The sequence below is a fragment of the Hyla sarda genome, chromosome 6, assembly GCF_029499605.1.
Source record: "Hyla sarda isolate aHylSar1 chromosome 6, aHylSar1.hap1, whole genome shotgun sequence".
In the NCBI taxonomy this organism is placed as follows: domain Eukaryota; kingdom Metazoa; phylum Chordata; class Amphibia; order Anura; family Hylidae; genus Hyla; species Hyla sarda.
Window position 1 is genome coordinate 83,120,707 of NC_079194.1, and position 23,553 is coordinate 83,144,259.

The window sequence follows — 23,553 nt, forward strand, 5'->3', positions numbered from 1 at the left end:
AGGGGTTTTATATTTATTTATATATATAAACAGCACCACTTTTGTCCTCAGTCTGTAAGTGACATCACAGCTCGGTTCGTTTGAAGTGAATGGAGCCAAGTTGTAATACCACACACAGCCTGAGGACAGGTGTGGCACTGTTTTTGTACGAAATTAGCAGCTTTTCTGTGTCTATATAATATATAACCCTATATATAATATATATAATATATAATATATAACCCTTTTAAGCATTTTTCACGTTTGGGTTATACATGCAGGTTATATGTCAACATATCAGTAATAAGGTATTGTGACATAAACCACCGCATGTCTGCAGCAGGTCCATTGATAGACTTGGCGTAGTCTACTAGGGACTATTTACCCTTTATTTTCCAAACCTATATTTTATATGTGCGGGACCCAAAAGTCCCACGTAGCATGTTTGGGAAATGGACCACAGTCACTAATAGACTGTGCTCGGGCCATTACCCTTGATGTATAGTATATTGATGTATAGCCACAGTATACATCGGCATACCTTTTGCCAATATGCTAATGAATATTATAAATTCATGGCCCAAATATGATTTGTTTGGGGCCTTAGTAAATACTCGTATTGTCCATTAAACAACTTTAGAGCACCCTCTCTCTGTACAATTCTCCTGAATACCTATACAATAAATTGACAAATGGGTGTGTCCCTACACAGTCTGGTACTGGCAGCACTGATTGGACAATGTCTTGATAAGATGGAACACACCCCCAACCGGTAACACCCAGCTGTCAATTTATTCATAAATGTCTAGGAGGAATAAACAGAGGAAAAGCACAATGCAGCGTTATAAGAAACTATGTTCCAGAATTGATGTTTTAGGAAGAATACAAGTGTTTACTAGAACAGACACGTCAGGAAAGCCGACAAGTCCTGAACCGACTTTATTGCAGACTGTAAAATGAATTTACTCCAAACTTAATGCAACATGACAATAGGATGGGGTGGGGAGAGAATTACGGGAACGCTCGATAATGGTGACTTACCAACATAGTTTTCAACATCGCTGACATAGAATGTGGGAGCAGGTACAGAGAGACCCAGGCCATCTTTCTTTGGCACCAGAATTGGTTCTGTAAACCCAGTGTCTTCAAAATATTCCACTGTTAACTGACTACCGACCAGTTTGGTGACCACATCCTCAGCACTGCAAAACAAAAGGCACATATACTTTACTGGATAGCTTAATAAACAATAATAAAGGGGTATTCCAGCAGAGCTGAGGTTGCATTTAAAATAACAGAGGCTAATATCAAACTCGTTGGTTACCCAAAATAGTAAGTTACGAGTATAGTAATACTCTGGTCACTTACACAAATAAACACCAAAGTAGAAGACCAAAGTATAATTTTTGAAAAAGACATGTAAAGCTTTATTTAAAGTTAGACACATCAAATATATATATATATATATATATAAATATAAATATATATATATATATATATATATATATATAAATATGGCAAGATGGTGGCACAAGAAGAAATGGGAGGCTGAGAGGAGCTGTATATCCTATGTGCAGAGCATACCCATGGTATACAAATATTGATGGATGGTCAAGTATAAAAATGTAATTAGCCACATGGGGCATTAACAGTATATATGGCAGACATAGTGTATAAACACACAAGTATTTTACAACATAAGAAAGCAGAACAAAGTAATAATGAACATGCACCTATTCGGGATACCTCTCACCTCCACCCCTTATACCATGGGTATGCTCTGTACATAGGATATACAGCTCCTCTCGGCCTCCCATTTCTTCCTGTGCCACCATCTTGCCATATTATATATGTATTTTATGTGTTTCTATATGTCTAACTTTAAATAAAGCTTTACATGTCTTTTTCAAAAATTATACTTTGGTCTTCTACTTTGGTGTTTATTTATAATATCAAACTCACCTCACAATCTCCTACGGCTGTCGTTCTAATGGCTCCCAGGCCCCAAATGTTACTCACCTGCCCTATTGATAACTCCTGGTCCCCACTGCTTCCTTCTTCCTGTGATGCAGCAGCGACCCTTGGGTCCCAGGAGTCCGGGACTACGGACGTGATGTCACGCCCCCTCCCATAGACATGAATGGAGGGGGCGTGGCGTGACGTCATGTACCAGGGATCACTGTATTAGCAAATCGCCTTTCTGAGCAAATGGCAGTGCAGCAGAGAGAACGTGAAATTTTCTGCTTCGTCTTTCCAGGTGCTGTGACGGTGGCCTTCTCACGGAGCGGTGGCAAGGTGCTGACATCCATCATAACAGCTCTTTTGAGAACTCAATTCACAGAAGTCTGTAATTCTACTGATGAAGTCTTCAGGAAAGGAGCTGCAAAAGGTTTCATTCACTATATTAGGTGGCTTCAAAGCGGAGTCTGCCTTCAGGATAATGCTCACCTCTTCCTATATCTAAAACAACCGATTCTACACCACTATGAGGTGTGCCTAATGACAAACTCAGCTCTGCTACATCTTCACATGAACACTGATTGGAGCCTACAACCTCCTCGGATTCACGACGCCTGGAATTGACACTATTTCGCACTAAATTTTAACGCAGAAATAAGATTTGGAAAGTCCCATTAACTAATGAGCTTTTCTGCTGCGATGTGTGAACAGAGCAGCAGCATCCCATTAAAAGCAACGGGAGGCTGCTGCAAAGTATTCCGCTCAGAATAACCTCGTGAAAATTTATAGCTGAATTTCTGAGGTGTGAGCCCTAACCAAAGACCAAGGAATCTCCAGACTTAGGCATGGTTCACACTTAGAAGTTTCCGGTCAGAGATTCCCAGTGCGGCCAGCGCTGACCGATTCAGTCGGCGCAAGGACCACGCAGACATTGCCGTCCTTATAGACGGCAATGTTTGCGGAGTAGAAATCCGCCAATGTTGATATGTTCTGGCGGAATTTTTTGAGAAGATTTTCCAGGTGGAATGTCCGCCTCAAAAACTCTGCAGTGTAATCCCATTGCCAGCAATGGGACTCTGCTGCCCCAGAATTTCTGAGAAGATTTTCAAAACAAAATTCCGCTTGGAAATTCCATAGTGTGAACCCAGCCTTAAAGGAGTACTCCACTGGAAAACATTTTTTTTCTAAACCAACTGGTGCCAAAAAGTTAAACAGATTTGTAAATTATTTCTATTTAAAAATCTTAATCCTTCCGGTACTTATCTGTTATATGCTCCACAGGAAGTTCTTTCCCTTTTGAATTTCCTTTCTGTCTGACCACAGTGCTCTCTGCTGACACCTCTGTCCATTTTAGGAACAGTCCAGCGTAGAAGCAAATCCCTATAGCAAACCTATCCTGCTCTGGACAGTTCCTGATATGGACAGAGGTGTCAGCAAAGAGCACTGTGGTCTGTGGTCAGACAGAAAGGAAAATCAAAAAGAAAACAACATTCAACAGCTGATAAGTACGGGAAGGATTAAGATTTTTTTTAATAGAAGTAATTTACAAATCTGTTTAACTTTCTGGCACCAGTTGATTTAAAAGAAAACATTTTTCCAGTGGAGTACCCCTTTAAAATTTACTCTCAGGAATTTGGTGGCACTGAAATTCCGCTGCCCATTTGTTTGGCGGAATCAGCCTGGAATACACTGGGATCTATGGAAACGGTAATGTACTCACAGTGGATCAGTTGGCACCGGCCGCACTCGGACTCTCCAGATGGATTTTATCTGGCAGAAAATTACGTAGTGTGAACCTAGCCTAAAAGGCAATGCACAGAGTAGTATTTACCAACAAGTGTGCCTCCAGCTGTTGCAAAGCTACAACTCCCAGCATACCCGGACAGCCAACGGCTGTCCGGGCATGCTGGGAGTTGTAGTTTTGCAACAGCTGGAGGCACACTGGTCGTGAAACACTGGCACAGACTAAAGTGAGTCTTAGGGCTCATTCAGCTTCCTATTGAATTCTATGGGATTCACATGTTGAAAGTTCCGTCGTGGGACTTACGATGAGGAACTAGATTCTGGACAGGTTTAATCTCTGGCGGAATCCGTCAATAAAGTGTTGCTCGTTAAAGGGACATCGATTATGGCAAATTGTTGCGGACATAAGCGACAATTTTGGCAGATTTTTAACAGTGCGGATCCACTGTGGTAATTCGGCGTAGTATATTTCTGTGGTGTGAACATAGCTTTAGACTCAGCCTGTGAATTACTGATTTCATGTATGGATTATATAAATAAAGATCCGGCCCGTCTATTAGGCTTCCATCGATTCATATAAAAACAATTATTTAGACAAATTGCTTAGATGACGTGAGAAATGAGACATGACAGGAGACGGATGGAACAGCCACTTGTGAAGAATTATTAATTCAGCGCGCGGGGGTTTATTAAGAATTCATGAATTTTCAAATGAGAAACGCAGCAACACAATATAAAGGGAAGCTCAGAACTTGTGATTACTGTAGACCGGAGCTCACACATACCTAAACACATCGCACGCTAGGCATCGGGTACAGATGTAGCAGAGTGGAGTTTGTTACTGGACTGAAATAACCCTCTTGGCAGGCAAACACCGACCACGACTGTTGATAAATGCCAATACAGCCAACAGCTATTTCTCCTGTGCCAAACACACACACTCAGTGCATCTGATCATGCATTTTATTTTTTGTTTGTTTTGGTTATTTTTGGCATTTTATGCACTTTTTTTTTGTTTTGTTTTTTTTATTACAAGTCATGTGATTATTTCATCATGTGACAAATTTCTATATTATAAAAAAACTGTAGGGTAAAAACACCTGAAATAAAAGCCAATATTTATACATACTTTTTTTTTTTTTCCACCATAAGAAATGATGTATGGGAGAAAAAAATGCCAATATTTCCTTAACACAAGAGCATGCTGTGATTTTGGAAAACTGCTCCTGAGCTTAAAGGAAAACTCCACTACTGAACACACAGGTGTTAAAAAGAAAGTCAAGCAATGCTTCAAACTTTTGCGCCAATGGCTGTGGGGGCATGCTGGGAGTGGTAGTTTTGCAACAGCTGTAGGGTCACAGTCTGAAGACCACTGGCATTAAGCTATCAAAATGACATACAAGGCTTTGGCTCGCAGTAATTACACAGAGCTGACATCATGACCACAGTGCTCTCTGCTGACATCTCTGTCCATTTTAGGAACTGTCCAGAGCAGCATATGTTTGCTATGGGGATTTTCTCCTACTCTGGACAGTTATTAAAATGGATAGAGAGGTCAGCAGAGAGCACTGTGCCCGTGATGTCAGCAGAGAGCTCTGTGTTTAAAAAAGAAAACCATTTCCTCTGTAGTATTCAGCAGCTAATAAGTACTGGAAGGATTAAGATTTTTTTGTTATAGAAGTAATTTACAAATCTGTTTAACTTTCTGGCACCAGTTGATAAAAAAGAAAAAAGTTTTCCATGGGAGTACCCCTTTAAAGTTAATGCTGAGTTAATGCTGAGTCAGGGAACTGCTTTAATGCACACGTAATCCCAAGAATTTGTCTGCACAATTCTTCTTTTCACCGATCATTGTACATCTCCACTGTAATATTCTTAGATATGAGCTTTTATTATTGAGAGCTGCCAGCAGGTGGCGATGCAGAGAGCTTCCTCTCAATGCGTGTTTGTTTACATTTCATACAGTATGGAAGATTTGGTTTTGTGACAAAATAAAAGGCGGGAGCGCTTCCTGAAATATCCAGAGATTGTCGCTGTGAAGTCATCCTATGGCACACAAAAAAAAACAGACAGCCTTTCAATCTGATGGCTGTAAAATGAGCAACAAATGCACGCCTATAGGACAACATAAAAATAAAAAATGAATAAATAAAAAAAGGGGCAGGAATCTTATTGATAAAGGCAGAAAAAGAAGATGGAACTGGCGTATGAAATACTGTCATTGTTGCAGGTTACTCTACTTGGAGCTTCATGAGTTAACGCCCAGCAGATTTCCATGTAAGAAGGAAACCCATAAAAACTAACAAAAATGTGTATTTAAGGTTATTTTTCCTCAGGATTACAAAGACAATAGCTGCTTTCTTGCAAATTTTCTAAAAGTCAAATCCACACATTGTGGGGGAGATTTAACAAAACCTGTGTAGACAACAAGTGGTACAGTTGCCCATAGCAACCAATCAGATTGCTTCTTTTATTTTTAAGGAGGCCTTTGAAAAATGAAAGAAGTGATCTGATTGGTTGCTGTGGGCAACTGCACCGCTCTCTCTCTATACAGGTTTTGTAAATTTCCCCTGAATGTGACATTCTAGTTTAACCCATTTTCTTCAATGGAGCTGCCAGATACCCATGGACAGGTGTGGCACTGTTTCTGTACAAAAATAAATTACTATAAAATCTCTTTCTCTGAGAATCCATTGGGGGAAACAGGAACTGTGGGTATATCTTTCTGCCACTAGGAGGTTGACACTAGGCATTGACAAAAAAGAAGTCAGCCCCTCCTGGCAGGATATACCCTGCCCACTGGCTCTGAGCTAATCAGTATAGTTCCAAAGCAGTAGGAGGGAACCGTAAAACACAACAGAAGTCCGAGTAAGGCCCAGACAAAAACAACCTAACAAACCTACTGACAGGCAACCGACCCTCAGGTCAACAAACTAATAACCAACGGGGTGGGTGCCGTGTCCCCCAAGGGATCCCCCGAGAAAGAGATTTTACAGTAAGTATAAAAAAATCTACTTTACTCATTGGGCTCCATTGGGGGACACAGGAACAGTGGGATGCACCAAAGCAGTCCCCGGGGTGGGAAGCAGAACATAGTCAGAGAAAAATCAGGCGGAGGGCAACGCCACTGTCGCCTGCAACACTTTACGCCCAAACCCCGTGGCAGCAGACGCGGAAGTGTGCACTTGGTAGAATTTGGACATGTGCACGGACGACCATGTGGCCACCTTACACACCTGCAGTGCCGAAGCCCTGTTAAAGACCACCCAGGAGGCCCCAACGGAACGGGTGGAATGTGCAGTTACCCGGAAAGGAGGAACCTTCCCTTTAGAACGATAGGCCTCTGAGATAGCAGATCGGATCCACTGGGAGATGGTCGCCTTAGAAGCTGGAAGCCCCTCGCGCCAGCCTTCCAGAATGACGAACAGTGAATCACTGCGCCGAAAGAGGTGGCGGAGAGATAGACTCGAAGAGCACTGACCACATCCAAATTGCGGAGAAAGTGCTCATTAGGGTGAGAAGGGGCCGGGCAGAAGGAGGGAAGGACAATATCCTCACTCAGATTTAAAGCGAAGACTACCTTAGGGAGAAAGGACGGCACCGGCCGAAGCACAGCCTTGTCCTGACGAAGGACAAGAATAGGAGGGCGGCTCTCCTCTCTACGCGCCGGATGGAGGTAACGGCGATGAGAAAAAACACCTTCCAAGAAAGGAAGCGGAGAGAGACCTCCCTGAGGGGCTCAAATGGGGTGCCCTGCAAGGTGCTGAGTACCATATTCAGGTCCCAGGGCGGAGTGGGGGACCTGTATGGAGGTACCTCGTGAGCCACACCTTGAAAGAAGGTGCAGACATGAGGGTCGGATGCTAGGGGACGCTAAAAAAAAAAAGGATGGAAAGCGCCGACACCTGCCCTTTAAGGGAACTGAGTGCCAGACGCGTTTCCAGATCCGCCTGCAGAAAGGAAAGCAGGTTTGGCAATGGAAAAAACAACTGGAGACAGGGACCGGGCCTCGCACCATCAAAAGTAGGCACGCCAGGTGCGATGGTAGATCCTGGCAGAGGACGGCTTACGTGCCTGAAGCATGGAGCGAATGACCCAGACAGAGAAACCTCGAGCCCTTAGCACCGCGGTTTCAACTGCCACGTCGTCCAACCCAGCGGCAGTGAATTGGGGTGGCAGAGAGGACATGGAAACAGAAGGTCGGGACAGTCAGGAAGCCGCATGGGGAAGTCCGCCACAAGACCAACTACGTCAGTGAACCGTGGGCACCGGGGCCAATCCGGAGCCACAAGAATTGCTGAGACGCCTTCAGTCTTGAGCTTCCTCACTACCCTGGGCAGAAGGGAAGTGGAGGGAAGAGGTAAGAAATGGTTAACTGCTCCCAGGAAATGACCAACGTGTCCACGGCCAGAGCCATAGGATCGCGGGACTTGTCCACGAACTCTGGGACCTGTCTGTTTAGACAGGACGCAAAGAGGTCCACGTCCGGGGTCCCCCAACATTCGCAAATTGCTGCGAATACCTCCGGGTGGAGAGACCACTCCCCGTGGTCAGCGAGGAGCGACTCAGAAAGTCCGCTTCCCAATTGTCCACACCCGGAATGTGAATCGCCGAGATGGAGGGAACCTGACGTTATGCCCAGAACAGAATCCTTGTCATCTCCGCCATTACCGACTGATATAAGCCACTGCTGTGGCATTATCCGTCTGAAGTCGAACTGGACGACCTCGGAGGGACGACTCCCAGTGGAGGAGACAAAGAAAGATGGCCTGAAGTTCCAGGACATTGATGGGGAGATGGGCTTCCTGGGGAGACCAACGTCCCTGAACAGTTCAGTCCTGAAAAACGCCCCCCAAGGAGACTTGCATCGGTCATTAAGACCAGCAAACAAAGCTGGAGAAACAAGCGTCCCTCCCGGAGAAGAGGAGAGCAGAGCCACCAAAAGGAGAGACTGGCGAGCTGCTAGGGGCAGACTGATACAGCAGTGGAGGGACAGTGGAGATTTGTCCAACAGGGACAGGATGGCCCACTGGAGAGGACGAAACCGGAACTGGGCAAAGGGAACGGCTTCCATGGCCGCCACCATCTTGCCCAGCACTGCCATGCAAGAACGGATGGCCACTGGTTCAGGGCGGCGCAAGAGGTAAATCCCGGACAGAAGAGCACTCCGCTTGTCCAAAGGAAGCAGAACTCGAGCCCTTGCGGTGTCGAAATGAAGCCCCAGAAAAAACAGCGACAGAGGGAAAGAGATTGGATTTTTTTCTCCCGATTGATCACCCAGCCGAAACTGGTTAGGGTCTGAAGGGTGATGTTGAGACTCTCCTGGTTTTGGGCCAAGGACGGAGTACCGACACTCCCCAAGAATGGAGAATAGCAATCACCACCACTTGGTGAAGACCCTGGGAGCCGTGGCCAGTCCGAAGGGCAGAGCCACAAACTGAAAATGTCCTGTAGGGACAGCAAACCGTAGGAACCATTGGTGGGCTGGAAAAATGGGGATGTGGAGGTAAGCATCCCGTATGTCCACCGAAGACATAAATTCGCCCTGGTCCATTGACACAACAACAGAACAGAGAGATTCCTTCGGAAGTGCAGCAGGCGCAGATTGAGGAGCTTCAAATCGAAATTGGGCGTACCATTTCCTTTTATGGGAACGACAAACAGATTTGAATAAACCCCCAAAAAACCTTCCTGGGGCGGAACTGGCACAATGAACCCCTGTGCAAGGAGGGTGTGGAGTGCCAACTGAAAAGCCGCAGCCAGGGCAGGAGAGCAGGGACGACGGGACTGGAAAAAACGTTCTGGGGAAAAGAACCAAACTCAATTCGGTAGCCATCAGAAACGACGTCCCGAACCTAGGAGTCCTGGACCTGCGCCAACCAAACATCCCGGAAGAGGGACAGGCGACCACCCACCCGAGAGGAAGACTCAGGTGGGAGCACCCCTTCAGGCGGAGGTAGGCTTGCCGGTACCTGGTTTGGCGCAAAAACATCCAGAATGGCCGTCCTGCTTCCAGGAGGGACGCGCTTTAAAGGAAGGAGCCTTCCGAGACTTTGAGGCCGCTGGCTTGTCCTGGCGGCCCGAGGCAGAGGGCCAAAAAGAAGACTTGCGTCAAGAATTGGTGCGATGCGTCTTATTCTGAGATAATTTGAGAGATTTCTTGGAGGCCACATTGACATTCCAGGCCTTTAGCCACATAGCGTGGCAGATAGCAACCATACTGCATCAGCTAGAGGAAATTTTTTTACGCCAAAGTTATCAAAGACCGTGCTCCAAAATAAAAACTTTGGTGCAAAGATACCAAAAACACAGAAAAAAAAATCTACACAAATAGCTTTCCTTAACGAGAATTGATAAATCCCCCCCCCCCCCCAAATTTATGGCTCAAAAAGACTATTAATTTATAGCACCAACTAAATGTTGATTTTAACTGGTTTTTGGACCAATTATGGCTCAAAAAAGATAGACAAAAAGAAGCAGCTAAAAAGGGTGCTTTGCATAAAAAATTTACACAGGTGCGAGATTTGAAAACAGGGCTTGGCTTCCAGTTGACTGTCAATCAGGGATGGAAAGGGGAGAGAAGAGGCATTCTAGCCCTCAGCACTTCAGGGGCTTGAGAACACATCTTTGACACTTGGCACCAGAGAATAAAGTTTTTTATTATGTTATGGAGGCATAGATTGATATATAAAAGGTACTGGGTGCCTCCTTATCCTAACGGCTATCTGAGGCCATGTTAACATTACGGAATTTCCGAGCGGAATCCGTAGGAAAAATTCAGCTTGGAAATTCCATTGCAACAGAATCCCATTTCTTACAAACATTGGAAACATCTGCCATGGAAATTCGGATTCCGGCCTCCGCTCGGAATTGCATTGCCATCTATGGAGACAGCGCATCTCCAAGTGGTCCTAGCATTGCCATATTCTGCCGCAGCTGCTATTTGCAGAATGGCAGCCCATGTTTTAAGGGCGGAAATTCCACCAAATTTCCGACTAATGTTTGCACAGTGAAAAATCAGTACAGGCATTTTGCTGCAGCAGAGACCCATTGATTTCAATAGGATTCTGCTGCACTTTGCACACAGTGGAATATTCCGATTTTGGCGTCCACAAAAAGAATAGACTTGTCTTTACAGATTTTGCTCGGAAATGCATTGCTGTCTATGAGATGGTGCATTTCCGAGTGGTCCTAGCACACGCTGGACTTTCAAATGTTCAGAATATCCACCCGTGATTTCCAGACAGACATTCCACACATTTTCCTTCTGTGTGAACATACCCTAAGTGTCAGCAGTTTGTGACGTGAATTGCAGCTGACAGATTCCCTCTAAATATGTGAACTGCAATGCCACACAGAATCCATGGACTAATGTGGCGCAGTTCTTGAATAAATTTTGGACAAGCCCTTTAAACCTTGGTAAACAATAAACCTCTAGGCCGGTGTTTACCCCCATCCACACAGATTTCCTTTTTAATTTATGCATTCCTAATTCCAGACTGTATTTGATAGAAAGTGCCTTCCTTTTGAGGGTTATGTTCTATTTTCTTTTTTTATCATCTACATTTCTTTTCAGGATCGGAGCCAAACGCTCAAATCAATTCCTTTCCAGCTAGGCGGGCATTCTAGAGCAGAGCAACTTCCCTTTCAGAAGGTCTGCCAGCCCCTCCTGCCAGGAAGACATCTGTGGTCAGATGGCGGCTCTTCACAGTCCCCACGCTGCACTCTGAAGCCCGCATTGAGAAGCCACTAGTTGAATGAGGGTTTAATCTCATCAAGAAGACGGGCGCTCATTGCTGATACCGAACTGCGGAATCACACAGATTAATAAAGGCAGGTGCCGGGGTGAGGAGCCAACGGGGTCACGTTCTCCATATCAGGTACAGAAATGTGTATGTAAATGTATGTTTTTCTTTAAACAGGCAGGCACTATACATAAATGCTATATACACTGTATTATTTACTGTTCACACTGCCATCACAAGCTCTGTTTATATCCTCTGTCAGCAGTTCAGGCTGATTTGATGGTAAGAACAGCGCAGCATGTAGTGCTATTGTTGCCACCATAATGATAGAAACCCTAATGGAACCTATAAAAGGTGAATGGGTCTGTTGGACGCTATTATAGTCCATCGTATGGAAGCCGCAATGCACATGTGACAGAGCCTAAGAACTGGAAGGTCAGGTTCACACAGGAACATAGAGTGAAATTTGAAAAGAAATAAATATATAATAAAAAAAAACTACTGCATTCTGACAATGCTTTTGTCTTCAGTGCAAAATAAGTATATATAGTAATTCTGTTCCATTAAAGTTGTTTTCAAGCTTTTTTTTGATAACCTATCAACAATACAGACAATCAATATCTGATCAATGAGGATCTGACATCCAGTACCCACTGATCAGATGCTTGATGGAGCTGCAAAACAAGTATACAGTGGGCGCTCGAGTTACAATATTAGTTCCAGGAAGACCATTGTATGTTGAACCCATTGTATGTTGAGATCATAGCTCTATGGAAACCTGGGAATTGGTTCTGAAGCCCCCAAAATGTCATCCAAAAATAGGAAAAAGTGAGTACTAAAGAAAAATAAGTAAAACAAATTATACAGCTAAAGCAAGTTCTGACATATAATGTAAATCTCTACCCCCACAGGAGATTCTTCAGGGTTCTGTCCAGTACACAGTGTCTAAAAAGGAGGCGCTACCAGAGAGTCAGTGCATGCACTTCAGTAATACAGGGGTTTTACCAGTGAATACCCATTCTGATTGGTCAGTTCTTCCAGCCATTGACATGTTTCACAGATCTGAACTGTCTGTAGCATTGTATGTTGAGTCTCATTTCAAGTTACAATGGTCCAGAAAAGACCACTGTATGTTGAAAATATTGTAATCTGAGGCCATTGTAAATTGAGGGATTACTGTATACTATAAAAAGAGCCAAAATTAGACAATGCAATACATCGTGTAGTAGCTGTGTTGGGTTACTGCATCTTCAATATGAGTCCAGTTGCAGTAACCCTGCACGACCCCTACACAATATTTGTAGCAGTCTAATCTTCAGGATAGGCCATTGATAGACGCTCCCAGCATCCGACAATCAGGTTTTTGCCAGACAGAGAGAAGCAGACCCCTTCATAGATGTCAGGCATTGTCTGCTTTTGGCTCTTTTTCCTGTATATAGAAGCATTGTGCATCTGTCAAACATCTGATCAGTGGGGTGCTGGATGTAGGATCCCCACCGGTCAAATATTATTGGCCGATCCTGAAGACTGAAGTCCAAGCAGCAAAAAAATCCCTGGATATCTGGAGCAGCACTTTCAGCAGACGTCATCAATGGGACCTCTCTGGGCAAAGAGTTAAAGGGGGAAATTTATTAAGCTGTTTTTATGCTTATCTTGGGTAACAATATACCGTATATACTCGAGTATAAGCAGAGTTTTTCAGCACGATTTTTCGTGCTGAAAACACCCCCCTCGGCTTATACTCGAGTGAACTCTCGACCCGCAGTGGACTTCAACCTGCGGACCTCCAGAGGTTTCAAAACTACAACTCCCAGCAAGCCCGGGCAGCCATCGGCTGTCCGGGCTTGCTGGGAGTTGTAGTTTTGAAACCTCCGGAGGTCCGCAGGTTGAAGACCACTGCGGCCTTCGACATCATCCAGCCCCCTCTCACCCCCCTTTAGTTCTGTACAGTACTCACCTCCGCTCGGCGCTGGTCCGGTGCTGCAGGACTGTCCGGAGAGGAGGTCGTCCGGTGGGATAGTGGTTCCGGGCTGCTATCTTCACCGGGGAGGCCTCTTCTAAGCGCTTCGGGCCCAGCTCCAGAATAGTCACGTTGCCTTGACAACGACGCAGAGGTACGTTCATTGCCAACGTACTTCTGCGTCATTGTCAAGGCAACGCCTCTATTCTGGGCCCGAAGCGCGGAGAAGAGGCGCCCCCGGTGAAGATAGCAGCCCGGAACCACTATCCCACCGGACCACCTCCTCTCCGGACAGTCCTGCAGCACCGGACCAGCGCCGAGCGGAGGCGAGTACTGTACAGAACTAAAGGGGGGTGAGAGGGGGCTGGATGATGTCGAAGGCCGCAGTGGTCTTCAACCTGCGGACCTCCGGAGGTTTCAAAACTACAACTCCCAGTAAGCCCGGACAGCCGATGGCTGCCCGGGCTTGCTGGGAGTTGTAGTTTTGAAACCTCTGGAGGTCCGCAGGTTGAAGACCACTGAGGGCGGATGATGACAAGAGGATGATGAAGGGGGTGTGTGGGATGATGAAGGGGGTGGTGATGATGACAAGGGGATGATGAAGGGGGGGTGTGGGATGATTACAAGGGGATGATGAAGGAGGGTGGGGATGATGACAAGGGGATGATGAAGCGGGGTGGGGATGATGACAAGGGGATGATGAAGGGGGTCTGGATGATGACAGGCGGTGATGATGATGAGGATGTTAATGACGGGTCTGGATGATGACAGGGGGGGATGATGTATTTCCCACCCTAGGCTTATACTCGAGTCAATAACTTTTCCTGGGATTTTGGGTTGAAATTAGGGGTCTCGGCTTATACTTGGGTCGGCTTATACTCGAGTATATACGGTAAGCATACTGTATGTGTATATATATATATATATATATATATATATATATATATATATACATGGCTAGATCATTGTATATAGAAAGCACTTGTTAAATTTTGTCTCTACCCCATTCCTCCAGCTAGAGGCAGATTTTTTGAAAACACTTGGCTGCACCAGACACCTAAGGATTTTCTACTACTTAAATGTCTATTACCCTATGCCTAGATGTCTGAATTGCAGGGAGGACTCAAGAATGGCAGACCACGCTACTCCTTAATAAATGCTGTTTTAAGTCATTGTGTCTCTCATTCAACTCCTCCAGGTGAACAGCTCCCCTGCTGGGAATATGGAACATATCGATGTAATCTTGTTCTGTTGTCTATATATACTGCCCTGTGAGAAACTCTAAGGGTATGTTCACACTGAAGAATTGGCGTGGAATTCTCGCTTAAAGATTGCGCCGCGGAATTTCAGTTTTTTTGTGCAGAATTGATGCGGAATTCCGCTCAGAATTCCACGCGCAAGTTTTTTGTTTTTTTTTTGCTGGACAATAACCACCAGAGCAAATTGTGTAGTTCCTTTCTGTCTGACCACAGTGCTCTCTGTTGACACCTCTGTTCATGTCAGGAACTGTTCAGAGCAGGAGAAAATCCCTATAGCAAACTTCTTCTCCGTATAGTTCCTGATACGGACAGAGGTGGCAACAGAGAGCACTGTGGTCAGACTGGAAAGAACTACACAACTTAATTTGGAGCATACAGCAGCTGATAAGTACTAGATGGATTAAGGCCGTGTTGACACGATGTAATTTCCACACGGAATTCCGAAAGGACATTCCCCTGCAGCAGAGTCCCATTGATTTCTATGGGATTCTGCTGCGCTGTGCACACGGCCGAATATCTGTGGCAGATGTTTCTGCCGTGGAAATCCAGATTCTGGAGTGCTCACGTAAATGCACTGCTGTGCATCATGTGAACATCTGTGGGGCCAATAATAATTATCTTTTCTTCATACACCACTACCATAAAATATCCATAGAAGAAACACTCAATATTTCATCTAATACATTATCTATGGGAATACAGTAACTTTCTATATCAGCTGGTCAATTAACAATCATTATTAGAGTTATTCCTAAACTTTGAATACCCTTGCGCATGCGCAGTGATCTCCGTGTATATCGGGCTAAGTCCGGGTAATGAACAAACACGCAAGCGCGTTTTCCGGACATGCGCATTGAGGCGAGATGCCGAAGTGGAGCACAAACATCAGATATGTGGAACGCAAACAAGGGTGTGCACGATCTAAAGCCCAGGATTGGACGCGAATAATCAGATGACACACGCGTCACTACCCAGCGCCTGTCCACTTTGATGACGAGGAGATAACTCCGGAATGATGATAGGCTGATGGTGACACAGGTAAGATCAGTAAACAGGACCTGATTGGTCCCAATTAGCGTTACACAGGTGCGCACCAAATAATGAACTCATGATAGGTGGATCTATGAAAGTGGGAGTTTCCTAAAGGTATAAATACTCAGTAGGTAGACCAAGGAGTTGATGCCCATTTTCCCTCCTGAGGACGCTACGGAAGTAGTGAAACATGTAGAGGGGGCATTTTCAGCATTTTAACATTGTCAGCTTGTGCGTGCAATATATTGTGGAACTGCAGTCCACATAGGGACCAATTCACCTACCAGTGACAACTGGATGAAATACAAAACAATACTATTAAGCACACACAAGCCTATATATTTTTTAAGTTATACACTCACTTTATTAACTCTTTTAATAATATATGAATAAAAGTTAAATTTTAGGGGTGGGAGATAATAAGGGTTTCAGTGACCCTGGGCTTCCCAGGGTCAAAAGTTCTTTGATTCATTTTCACCCTAACCCATCCTGGGAATTGGTTGTTGCGGTCATGTGAACATAGCCTAACATTTTTGAATAGAAGAAATGTACACATCTGTATAACTTTCTGTCACCAGTTGAATACAAAACATTTTTCTTGCCTCCATAGTGGATTTCTCTTAAAAGGGATATACAGCACTCATTTACTGCACAAAAAGCGGCATAACACAATTGATGAGGGCCCCGCCATGCTTATTGCACTTGTCACTAGGAAGAATTTGAAATAATTGAGTAGAGAAGTGTAAAATGAGTTCATTTCTCTTTTACCAGTTGATGTGAATCTAAACCATTTTTGAATCTACTTCAGATTTCACACCTTGTATGAAAATACTATCCCGCAGATGAGAGATGATATAAGCGAGACGCAGCTGCAACATCAACCCCCCCCACCCCCCCACCAAGGCAGGATTTGTTTTCAGGCGCCTAGTATCGATCCTTGTCTTGTTTTATGTGCCGGTACAATTGATAAGGGATTCACCAAAATTTGACAGATCCTTTATGGAACTAGTCAATTTGTTTTTTGTTTAGGGAAAACTATTGCACCATAGAAGAGTTTTGACATTGGTGGCAGCGCCAAACCCTCTCACTCTGAAACTTTTCTTTTAAGGGTACGTTCCAACGTACCCTTAAAATTCATATCTATTAAAGTCAATGGGAAGGAAAATCAGTTTCAGAAAACTACACACATGTTAACGTACCCTAAGTAATATGTAAATCTCAATGAATTCTAAATAAAATATGAAGAAAATCTTGATTAAAAAATATCCTTCCATTTTGAGTATGATCCCACAAAGACCTATGTGCCTCCATGGCTACAGACTACAAACGGTGTGAAGTCTGAACTTAAAGGGGTTATCCGTAAGGAGAGTTTATTTTTTTTTCAGAAGAATGCCCATTCTACCTAATATAAAGAACAAACCTTTACTTACCTCCAGCGCTCCCGCATTGCCTCCACTGTCATACTCCTGTCCCTGGTTGCGATCATCCACCCGTGAGGAAGCATGAAGCCTGGGCCCGGAGTGATGTCGGGTTCCAGAGTGTCAATACAGCCGCTCATCCAATCAGTGGCCGAGGCGGGACATCTCTGCAGCCATTGACTGGCTGAGTGGCAGTATGATGATGTCACTCTGGGCCCAAGCATTATACTTTCTTACAGAAGGAGGATTACAACAAAAAATACAAACCTGCACATTCAAAACAAGAAAATGAATGGCAGGAGGGGATTTAATAATGCATTTATGCCTGTTTTATGGCAGTAAAAGTAGCACATTTCAGAAGAGACCTGTTTTCATGGCAGTAGTCACACCTACACCAATCTAATATAGATGGTCCCAGCTTGATGGACTATCTTAAGGATAGTTCATCAATATCAGATCAATCCTTGATGAACTATACTTAAGATAGTCCATCTATATCAGATCGGTGGGGTGTCTCTACTAGCATGAAAAGAAGTGTGCACCAATTTTTTTTTATTTTTAGTCTTGGTTGGACAGCCCCTTTTACTATAGTTCTGTTCTACTGCAAATAGGGAAGAGGGGGGAGGCTACTGCTGCAGTTAGTTTTCTTACAGGCAGACACAAGACAGTGAGGAGGAGAAGGGGGACATAGTTGATCTCCTGGGAAACATTCTTTAAATATTCTTTTTTCTATTGTTTTTTTTTGTTTGTTTGTTTTTAAAGCAGTATGCGACCAAATAAGATCAAAGGGAAGAAGAATATGCTAGTAATATACAGTAGATAGTCTACAATGGAATCAGCATCCGGACTGATCTTCACGCTGCAGCTTTTTGCAGAACTGCTTCCAACGAACGTTACCTGTTTACTTATCTCAGTGATCTTGGAGATTTTATGTATTTCAGTTTAGGAATTAATGACGTTCATTGAGATATTCTGCCTTTTCCTTTGATTTAGCTTAATAGACTGAGCAATGTAAATCATGGGACAACCCTAGAGTGCAATCCGTTTGCTCTCATTCTACATTTCTAAGTAAATTATATTTATTGTGTGTATTAAAGAGTTGCGAACTGGCTCTTCATTTGGATAGCGAACACTAAGTCATACAGCAGCTGACATGTTCCTAGGGCGGCCACGGCAATGTCTGGAGATTCTTCCATGCTGCTTCTGATTACCCAACCTTATGCCAAATAAGTGAATTTCTATGAGTAAGATAGTCCTGAATCCCTGGCATGTCATGGAATACAACACATCTGTTGTATTTTCTGCCCGACTTGTCCTCCTCTAGTACTGATCGCTGGCATTACAGCTTGGCATAGGAAGGGATAGCTACATACAAGTAACTACTTGTTCATAAGGCAAGATCATAGAGGTGGTGCATTGTATAACTATAGCTGGCACATCTGAATGGCATATTTGTATTGGTACTTTTATGGCTATAACATTTCTCTGGAAACTGTTGCAAGGGTACAGCTACACGTGATGAAAGTGCTGCAGATTATCAACACAGAATTTACGGTACATGCAGTAATTAATCTGCAGCATTAACTGTACCAGCAAAGTGCATGAGAATCTAAAAATCTGAACCATGCACCTTAAAAAAAGATTTTTGAAATGGTAATTTCAATTAATTTACCTCCATGTTATATCCTATGTGATTCCTAACATTTATAGCTCACTTTATTTACTAAAAATAAATTTTTAACCCCTAAAAAAAGCTTTAAATCTTGTCCACTACATGTCTCAATTCCCTGCATTCTGTTGTTCCATGCCTGTGCTCAGTCAGTCTCTAGTAACAGAGACCAGGAGAGAAAACTGGATGTGGGGGTGAGGCTTAGCAGGTGCTATCTGCAGGAGAAATTCTGAGCTGCGAACTTGAGATCAGAATGCCTGTCTGTCTCCTCCAGAGGATCCACACTGTCAATTAAAGGTAAATCAAAGTGTCCCTCTTATCTCTGATTCTTGCTGTTCCTTGAGTTCTTACTACTGTATGTACACAGTGCTGCCTCCTGAATAAAAGCCCCTTCCCCACTCTCTTTATCAATATCATCAGCAGCAGCAGCATCACTTCAGTGCTTAGTGTAATGCCTTCCTTGCTGTGCTGCTGTTTTTCAAATTTCTACTCACATATAACCTTGCAATCCCAATGCACCAGTCCACTAATAGACTTCTCCCTCCACATGGTATCTTTATAGTGTACTACGTAAATCATCCCTCAGCAAAGTGCCAGTCTGTTCAGTCCAGTGCACTTTTACCAGCCCTTTGTCATTGGAGAGACAAGTTGGTGTTGTCCTGTGTTGTGATTTGCTACAAATGGAAAGAATGCCTTGTGTGAGTACTGCTGGATAACAGTCCAGCTCTGGTCCCACTGATCAGAGCAATATTTAGGACTATTATTAATAGCTATAGCATGTCCAGTATTGGTTTGACTTTTACAACTGTATTCATAATGATAATTGTTTGATTTAAGTCTTGGAATAGTGCAGGGTAGGCAACTACACGTTACATAATAAAAGAGAATATTTCATGAAAAATCAGTCACAAGTACCATTAAACAGATTTTTTAGGACCTTTATATTAATGGCCTACCCTCATAGTAGATCATCAATATCTGATCAGTGCAGGGTCCGATATCAGGCAACCCTGAAGATGAGCTACTTGTCGAGTCAATGCGCCTGCTTTCACAGTGAATGGAGGAGGAAGTAGACAGCACTGTACATTGTGTTGTGGCAATGCTGTGTGGGAGCTGAGCTGCAGAAACCCGGCATGGCCATTTAACCTTTTACAGAACTGTCTACTTTCAGCTCCATTCACTGACTATGCAGGTGCTGAGGCTCTGATAACAGCTGATGGTTGGGGTGACCAATTAAAAAAAAATTGCCATAAAGGAGTACTCCACTGGAAAAAAAATATTCAAATCAACTGGTGCCAGAAAGTTAAACAGATTTGTAAATTACTTCTATTTAAAAATCTTAATCCTTTCAGTACTTATCCACATGAAGTTCACATGAATTTTCTTTCTGACCACAGTGCTCTCTGCTGACAACTCTGTCCATGTCAGGAACTGTCCAGAGCAGGAGCAAGTCCCCATAGCAAACCTATCCTGCTCTGGACAGTTCCTGACATGGACAGAGGTGTCAGCAGGGAGCACTGTGGTCAGACAGAAAAGAAAATCAAAAAGAAAGGAACTTCCTCCGGAGAATACAGCAGCTGATAAGTACTGGAAGTAATTTACAAATCTGTATAACTTTCTGGCACCAGTCGATTTGAAAAAAATAAATATTTTCCACTGGAGTACCCCTTTAAAATAAAGGTAACCAACCTCTCTATATAATTGACTTTCTATTTCTTGTGTAGCAACTATGTATGCATTTCAGCGGGCATACAATATTCTTTGGCTGCACCACATAAAAGGGGGTATTCCAGTAATTTTTTTTCAATTTGACTATGCTACAGGGGCTGTAATTTTAGTGTAGTTCATAATATGGTGTCTCACAATTCTTCTGTGATTATCACCCCGATATTAAAAAATTACTCAGGACTTCCCAGGTTGCAGTGAGGCAGAGACCTGACATCACTAATCAGGTATGCAAAAGGTGACTGTCCAGCTTCAATGGGTGGAGCGACCGCTGAATGGGAGAGAGATAATTTTGCAACAACTGGAGGCACCCTGGATAGAAAACACTGGTCTTTTGAATGGAATGCAGCTCATTTGTATTTCAATGGGTGGGGTGGCTCATGTGTGGGAGGGAGAAAAGTCACCTCACACTTACAAACAAGGAATTATGGGACATGTTTGAGAGAACGAACTCCAACAGGAAATACCCACTTCACAAAAAGCTAGCCACAGTGTTATGGTAATCTCACAACATAGCCATTTAGCCCCTTGACAAGCACAGATCCTTCCTAAGCATGCCCATTACTGTCTGCCAGGTATGTACTAAAATCCCCTTACGGTGGATAACCCCTATAAGATTTTGGTTATTTACCTTGGGAAGGTTCGACTCCGGAGTTCTTTAATAAAGACTTGACTGCCATTCTGGACTGGTTTGACATCTGTAGCTTGTCCCGTGTCATGTTTGTGCCAATTTCTTTTCTTTTTCACTAAGACAAAGCAGACAGAAAGAAAACATCATATTTCATTCCTAGATAAAGTGAACAATAGTATTAAAGTGTACCTGTCGTCAACAAAAACTTTTTATATAATGTAGATAATACCATTATATGTATATTTGTAATGTACATTGGTGAAAGAATGTGTATATTTTTCTCCCTGCAGCTATTACCTGTGTGTCTCTATGAGGAGTCCAAATACAGGAAGTGATTGTGGACAAGCAGGGATCTGTGCAGTAAGAAAAAGCCGGACAGTGTGCACTGAGGCTCTATAACATGCTCCTGGCTCATATATCTGGATGATTGACAAGCCAGGAGTCTGCACAGATCCCTGCTTCTCCCGCCCTCACTTCCTGTATTTGGACTCATCATAGAGACACAGACAATAGCTGCAGGGACAGCATTTTTTCATGTAAAAATATACACAATTTTAAACCAATGTATATTACATATATACATATAATAGTATTATCTACATAACATAATACGTTTTTGTTGACAACAGATACACTTTAAAGGAGAACTCCAGCAAAAAAAAATTATTTTGACATTTTGCCTGGGTTGCTGCAACTAAAATACTAAACCTTAACTTAGCTTCTGCAGCTCCCTTGATGCTGTTGGATTGCTCTCGCGTCCTCCGGCTACAATCTTCTTTCTGCTTTTGGTGTCTGACGCATCACACTGCGGTCAGCTAATCTCCGGTCACAGTGATGTCCCGGTCGGTGATAGGCTTAGCGGTAAGTTAAGGTTTATTATTTTAGTTGCGGCATCCCAGGTATAATGGCAAAATATTTTTTTTTGCCAGAGTTCTGCTTTAATAATGAATGGCAATGTCTGAAGACAGGAAAGCTTTCTTTGCAGTTGATAATCATCCTAGATTGTGCTGCAAATCAGGTTTACATTATGAAATACAATCCATTAAAGATAAAAACTGCAACCGATAGCGATAACATTCAGTGAATAGTTAAAGGGGTACTCCCATGCTCAGTGATTGGAACAAACTGTTCGGAACGCTGAAGCCTCAAGATTTTGGGCATTATCGGTATCGGCAATTACCTTGCCGATAATGCCCCGCCCCCCGCAACGCACCACGACCAATAACCCCCCCCCCCCCGACCCGCCGCACCGCACCGCCCCGGCCCCACTGCCTCCCCCATCCCCGGTTTTATAATTACCTATTCCCGGGGCACGGGGTCCACGCTACTTCTGGCTCCTGCTGCGTCCTGCGTTACGCTGTGCACAATGACGAGTGACGTGACGTCACCGTCAGTGCGCACAGTGACAGCTCAGGAGGACGCCATCGGAGCCAGATGTAGAGTGGGCCCTGGGAACAGGTAATTATAAAACCGGGGATGGGGGAGGCAATGGGGCCGGGGCGGTGGGGAGTGCGGCGCGGCGGTGGTGGTGGGGGGGGGGGGGGGGCGGTGCGGGGGTGGCGGTGATAGGACTAAGGACCCCCGGACAGGCAGGGGGAGAGTAGCGGGTGGCGGCGGCGGTCTATGGCACCACAAAAGCCACTGCAGTTCATTGATTTAAAGCGCCCGCTTTAAATCAATGATCTGCAGCGGTGTCGCGAGGGGATAAATAGCCGATAACTTATACCGGAATATCGGTATAAGTTATCGGCTATCGGCCCTAACCTCCACCGATTATCGGTATCGGCCCTAAAAAAACGATATCGGTCGATCCCTATAAAGAACAGTGATATAATTCAGTTAATGTCACACAGTGTAGAATTTGGCCAAGTGTTTTATTTTACGCATGAATTTTTTGCCACAATCCACAAGAAATTGTGCCTAAATTTTTTCTAATAATGGATGAAAAATGGGCGCATAAAATATGCAGCCAAATTTTAAGCTGTGTGACCAAAGCCAAAATCAGCTAGTTATCACCTATCGGTCAAATCATGAAATTCGAACTGCCAGCAGCTGTCACTAGGAGGCGCTTAGGAGTGTATTGTATAAGGTTTATCACTGAGCTCCATAATACAATGTTGTCCAGTAAACTGCCAGAAATGTGGTTTAAGGCTGTGTGTAAGCAGGTAATCTCTAAAAAAGAAAATAAAGATCTAATAATTATAAAACATTAATTAAAGTGGTCGGTCACTTTATGGTTAATGTTGTAGATCAATACATGCAACTTATGAATATACCCTATGCCTTGTACCATTTGTACATTGGCTATGCTATTCCCCCTTGGACAACAATAATTTGGATGGAGCTTCCACCCATAAAACAACTGCAAATAGATTCCACAAATCTAAAGTACAGTGGTCCCTCAAGTTACAATATTAATTGGTTTCGGGACAA

General features: G+C 43.8%; 1 protein-coding gene across 12 annotated transcripts in view; it reads right to left on the reverse strand.

Moving 5' to 3' along the window:
- PHF2 (PHD finger protein 2) overlaps positions 1-23,553 on the reverse strand; it is a 317,888-nt gene that overhangs the window by 125,939 nt on the left and 168,396 nt on the right. For all 12 annotated transcript variants that reach the window (XM_056524312.1, XM_056524306.1, XM_056524308.1 and 9 more), the window contains exons 3-4: positions 21,121-21,235; positions 1,021-1,181 (exon numbers count right to left, since the gene is read on the reverse strand). In XM_056524312.1, coding sequence (XP_056380287.1) covers positions 1,021-1,181; positions 21,121-21,235 — 276 coding nt within the window. The remainder of the gene's footprint in view (positions 1-1,020; positions 1,182-21,120; positions 21,236-23,553) is intronic.